The 5,323-nt window shown below is 46.4% G+C and overlaps 1 protein-coding gene across 1 annotated transcript in view; it reads right to left on the bottom strand.

Annotated features, from left to right (window-relative positions):
- Positions 1 to 2,855: 2,855 nt before the first annotated feature.
- T265_09406 (hypothetical protein) overlaps positions 2,856 to 5,323 on the bottom strand; it is a gene marked incomplete at both ends in the record, with an annotated part of 5,004 nt that continues 2,536 nt past the window's right edge. The window contains one exon of the mRNA XM_009175453.1: positions 2,856 to 2,930. Coding sequence (XP_009173717.1) covers positions 2,856 to 2,930 — 75 coding nt within the window. The remainder of the gene's footprint in view (positions 2,931 to 5,323) is intronic.

The raw sequence follows: 5,323 nt of genomic DNA, 5'->3' as shown, positions 1-5,323 counted from the left end.
TTCTCAGCGCGGGGCAGTATGCTCGCCAGCGCGAAGATTCGCATAAATAAATATCTAATAGTGCTTTAAACTGGGTTCGAGAAGGAGCGTGTACAACCGTCGGAGGAAGGTCATTCCACGCAGCTACTACCCGAAATGAGAAAAAATTTTGTCTAATGAATGTGTGTGCCCTGAGCTTGAAAATTTTCTTACTATGTCCTCGCCGGGTGTTTGCTGGGTCAACGGTAAAAAGCCTGTTTGCCAAGCTTTGTTCGAACAGGGCGTAGGTAAGAATTAGGTCCCCTCGGAGGCGACGGTACTCCAGGGGATGCGTGGATAATATTGAGAAATGTGTCCAGCATCAGAAGTTGCGTTGGTTAAGTCATGTACTGCGAATGCCGAACCGTCGTTTTTAGAAAGGTGCTGTTTTTTTGTGCTCAATTCAGGGTGGCGAAAGGAGAAAGGAGTTTAACGCCTAACTTGCGAGATGGCTATATGAGAGATTAAGAAACGTTTTGGCGCTATCGATGCTACGCACCTTCAAGGGCGAGGACCGTGAGATTCCTGCTTGGAGATTCCTGGTAGAAGACGCTACAAGACATGGCTGACAGTCGATGCCAGTGGCGTTCTTTTCAGTTTCTATCCAGATGTCCTGAATGAGTGTCCAGTGGAAAGATTGGATCAGGCCCTAACCTATATAGCGGACATGGAACAGCCTGAAATAGCTACCAGCTTCATCGGTACCAACAATGGGACTGACTGAGCATGTAAAAAGTTTATGTTCACAAGTGTAAGATTCTAGCTTCGGCGTGGATACCGATCTGGAATTGTGGACAGCGGAATTTTTTAAGCATTAGGTGAGCTAACCACAAAAAATTATTGTGTTTCTAGTGAGATTGAGCAAGATGTATACGAGTTATATTTGCTTATACATTTTTCTATTGGGAAACCCTGTCGAGTGACATTGGTTCCCTGAAAACGAGAGCTGAGTTGACTGCACGTTACGTTAGTACAGACGCAACCAACAAGTAGAAGTATAGGGTGGTTGTGTACTTTTTAGGCATTGGCTTAGCAGAGGGACGACATGTAAGGATATGGGAGACCTCCAGTTCTCGTTGAGTTCGGCTACAATTTATAGTTGGGCCTCATGGTCCGCTGCCTGCATAGGCAAGGACCCAGTAATTACTTTAAGCAGCCACGGTGGGCAACGACGCTAACACATGCATGGTGCATAATTGAGCCTCATTATCAGTGTCGCAGATGGACACGGGCTCATCAGTTACGATGAGTAGTTGAGGTGAGCGACCGCTAATACAGTTATGACCCCGAGAGGCGTCGTTGGTGATTTGATTAGGTTACCGTCTGCAGGTGAAGCCTAATAATCAGCGTCGCAAAGAGATACGGGCCCAGCGTTTACGCTGGGTAGTTTAGGTGCGTGATAACGGCTGACATGCTCCTGGTGAACGGCAATGGTTGCCCTTGGTTGCCATCATTATGTTTGCGCTTTATTATGTATCCCACATATGGAACGTCCTTTTCCCCAAAGGAATGGTGGTAATGTGTTGATGACTTATGCGTGGTTATCTCGTGACGCTGCATTTTCCACAGGCTAGTGATGAATTTCTGAGGAAGGGGATCCTTCACGAAGATGGCCGTCGAACTGCAGCTGTAGATGTTACCTCACCTTTGAAGAACACCGAAGAACGCTAAAATATGCTGAAGTGTGACTTCGCGATTTATCTCTCGTAAGCCGGTAACAAATTGCAAACCCGCGATGGTTCGTGACCTTGAAATTTTGCCCACATAAACAAAATGCTATGGGCAAAATATCACCAGAAGGTGATGTGTTGCAAATTCGAAAACCCCATTGCTTCGGCGAAAACAATTTGGGCTTGATTCTGCTGAGCATCCAAACACGTCTTTTGTCATTGGAAACGGTTGTGACACTAAAGGCACTTATATACGTCATCGACACCTTGCTTTAGCAGGTATCTCTGTATGTTGATCGCTGCACACCGGTTACGTGACCAGATCCCTGATATCAATCCGCATCATTCAAAGCCAGCTGAGTGAGAATTTTGGACGATTTCTTTTCATCACAGTAAGTTCCGTGTGGTGCTGCACGGCCGTTAGTTCGGCTTTCACGGATTCACGGATTCACGGATTGATACACAGGATCGAGGCTTTTGCCCAAGTTTCCCGGGTCGGTTTTGTTCTTCTCGGTCAGTGGCTGTCGTTCACCTGAAAGGCACAAGTGAAAAAAGGGTGTAGCACTGCTCGTTATGTTCTCAGCGCGGGGCAGTATGCTCGCCAGCGCGAGGATTCGCATAAATAAATGTCTAATAGTGCTTTAAATTGGGTTCGAGAAGGAGCGTGTACAACCGTCGGAGGAAGGTCATTCCATGCAGCTACTACCCGAAATGAAAAAAAGTTCTGTCTAATGAATGTGTGTGCCCTGAGCTTGAAGATTTTCTTACTATGTCCCCGCCGGGTGTTTGCTGGGTCAACGGTAAAAAACCTGTTTGCCAAGCTTTGTTCGAACAGGGCGTAGGTAAGAATTAGGTCCCCTCGGAGGCGACGGTACTCCAGGGGAAAGAGATCAATTATGAGGTGACGCGTTTCGTAGTCCACGGATATGAGGCTGGCAATCATTCTCGTAGCTGCTCGCTGGATTGGCGTGACAGTTGCTTTCTTGCAAGCAGAGGGAAGGCGGCCTTCATCAAGCGACTGACGAAACACCATGTGTAAATGGTTTGCCAGTGTGGAGGACGTTTCCTTCAGGATCCTTGGATGGACCTCGTCGGGCCCCAACGCGCAGAATGTGTTGACCTTGTGCGAGAGTTGACGAATGTCCTCCATCGTGAAGACCAAATCGGTTAGAGGCTATTCGTAGTTTCGCTTTGACAAGAGTGCATATGACGAGGACGCTGATAGGTTTGCTCGGGCATACGCTTTCAGAGGAACTCTCGGTGCGCTAAAAACCTTGGGCTGGTTGGGACGCTTGATCCTAATTATTTCGGGAGGGTGAGAACCGCAGCGCGGTATCATTGGAAAGATTACCTTGGACTTGGAAGTGAGCCCTCCAGGATCGGAAGCAGTTTGCACTATCCCAGAGCTTGTCGATACGATCCGTGGTTGCAGCGAATTTGCTTTGCTGCGAGTCGTAAAACGCCTCGGCGGTCAGTGACGCACGTCCAATATAAACACGGGCTTCGACTCCAGTTTATTAGGCGTGACGCTTTTTCACTTATCGGCCAATGCTTTTTGAAATCAGGAGGCGTTGTTAGAGCAAAAGAACTGCGCCCGTTCACTGGAACTCTAGTACAAGGATCCTCACAAGAACCAGCCGACTAGAGGAATCTTTTTAAAGTAATATCATATTGATTTGGCCTTCAGGTGACCAACTATCCGGAAACAGACGACTAATCAGGGAATTTGGTTCTGCCGAAATATAAATGGGCGCCGCCTGAGTTACAGCGGAGTGTAGTTGAAATATACCGGGCTGCTTTTGCTCACAGAACGAGCGCGTCCACCGCCGAAAATGCCAACTTACAATGTTAATAGTGTGCTTGGGAGTTCGGCTCTATATTTGCGGAAGACTTTCTCACAAATGCGGATAAGTGCTATCTTCGAAATCGCTGAAAAGCAATTTTGCCGTACAAATCTTCGCCAGAAAGCAGTATATTGCACCAACCACACCAGTCCATAAGATATTAAATGTCGAAGAAACACATGCAACTAACGTGTTTTTAGTGTATACTCCATCGCAATTAATCTGTGGAAGATAGATATCGGCTCTAACCTCCTGTTTAGCATAACACGTGCATCAGGAACACTACAATACCGACCATTTTTAATTTCGCGGGATAGACCACTTTTTGTTCGCTCACAAGATTAAGTTCCGCTCGGCTATCCAGTATCAACAAAGCACAGGGAGTCTCGCAATTTGGCTAGCCGTCATGTGACCTGAGTGGAATGCTAGTCATGCACGCAAACAGATTGCAGAGCACAGTCAGCTTGAGGGGTCGTGATCTCACCAGGGAATCTTTTAGCAGTTTCTGCTTGCCCTTCGAGATTTTCAGTCACTAAAAATGTTTTCTAATTGTTGCCGCCCTAGTTTGAGCATGTCTGTCTTTAACGTCAGGTGGAAGATTTCCGTGCCATGCAAGAAGCCTGCGTTTTCACACTATCTATAAATTGCGATTTTGCCGCCAGAAAATGTTACCAGACGCTGCTTTATTTTGATTGTTGAGACCCTTCACCAGTCAGCCAGAACTCTAGGAGTAAAAGCTATATATTCTTAAAGAAATTAAGGGAGATCAGAGAGTATTTAGATAACGACGGTTGCTCTGAACAACGATTCTTTGTGTGGAACGACACACTTCCGCATCTGTATATTCAAGCAGAAATATGGCAGAAATAAATTTATGCACAGAAATGGCCGCTGGCTATTCGCACAATGAGACGATAACGACGGTCTGAACAACGATTCTTTGTGTGGAACGACACACTTCCGCATCTGTATATTCAAGCAGAAATATGGCAGAAATAAATTTATTTACAGAAATGGCCGCTGGCTATTCGCACAATGAGACTGATTTCTCGAAATCTACGGCATCTTCAGACTTGCCACTTCATAGTGTAGAATGTCTATGTATAATGTACATGCTCCTGTATTATTCAAAATCCTTTACTATGGCGACTTGTTTAAGTGAACTAAATCTCCAGGTGAATAAACACCGCCGACTTTGAATACCTTAACTGTAACGCATTTGAAACCCGACTGTACCTGCTTGTATGCCTATCATATGACATTATGTGCGCCTCTCCCTCCCTCTCTTCTCCTATTACAGGTACCACGGACGAGGCACCACGGGCCCTGGACAGGGAAGAGTATCCCGCTTGTACACCCCCTAACTGACCTTGACCCAACCTTGTACACCCTCTTCTTCCGGTTTCGGTTCGGGTTAATACACGTGCGTTGTTGCTACACTCCGGTCTTCTTCCCTGTACTACCCAACCTGTGCGCATGTGTGCTGTGTATACCGTGTGGATTCATTAATACCAGCCCGTATATCTGCATATTTCAGAACTGACGTGTGCCGTCGCTACATCCTGTCGAACGTCGAATACTGCTGACTTCCTGAAGTCCCACGCTACATAACGGATGAAAAAAACCGCGAATTGTGGAAAAGGTTGACTCACATACAGTGAACGAAACTCTCAGGTATTCTTCCGCCGGAGCAGACTTCCTCAACATTCTAGAATCTAAATGGCCTTTGGAGATGCAACTTATGCGCAGGCGCATTCGTGCAAACAACTTTTGGCCGATGATTCTTTGTTG

This window comes from Opisthorchis viverrini (genome assembly GCF_000715545.1).
Source record: "Opisthorchis viverrini unplaced genomic scaffold opera_v5_276, whole genome shotgun sequence".
Lineage (NCBI taxonomy): Eukaryota > Metazoa > Platyhelminthes > Trematoda > Opisthorchiida > Opisthorchiidae > Opisthorchis > Opisthorchis viverrini.
This window is presented reverse-complemented; position numbering and strand designations above follow the sequence as displayed.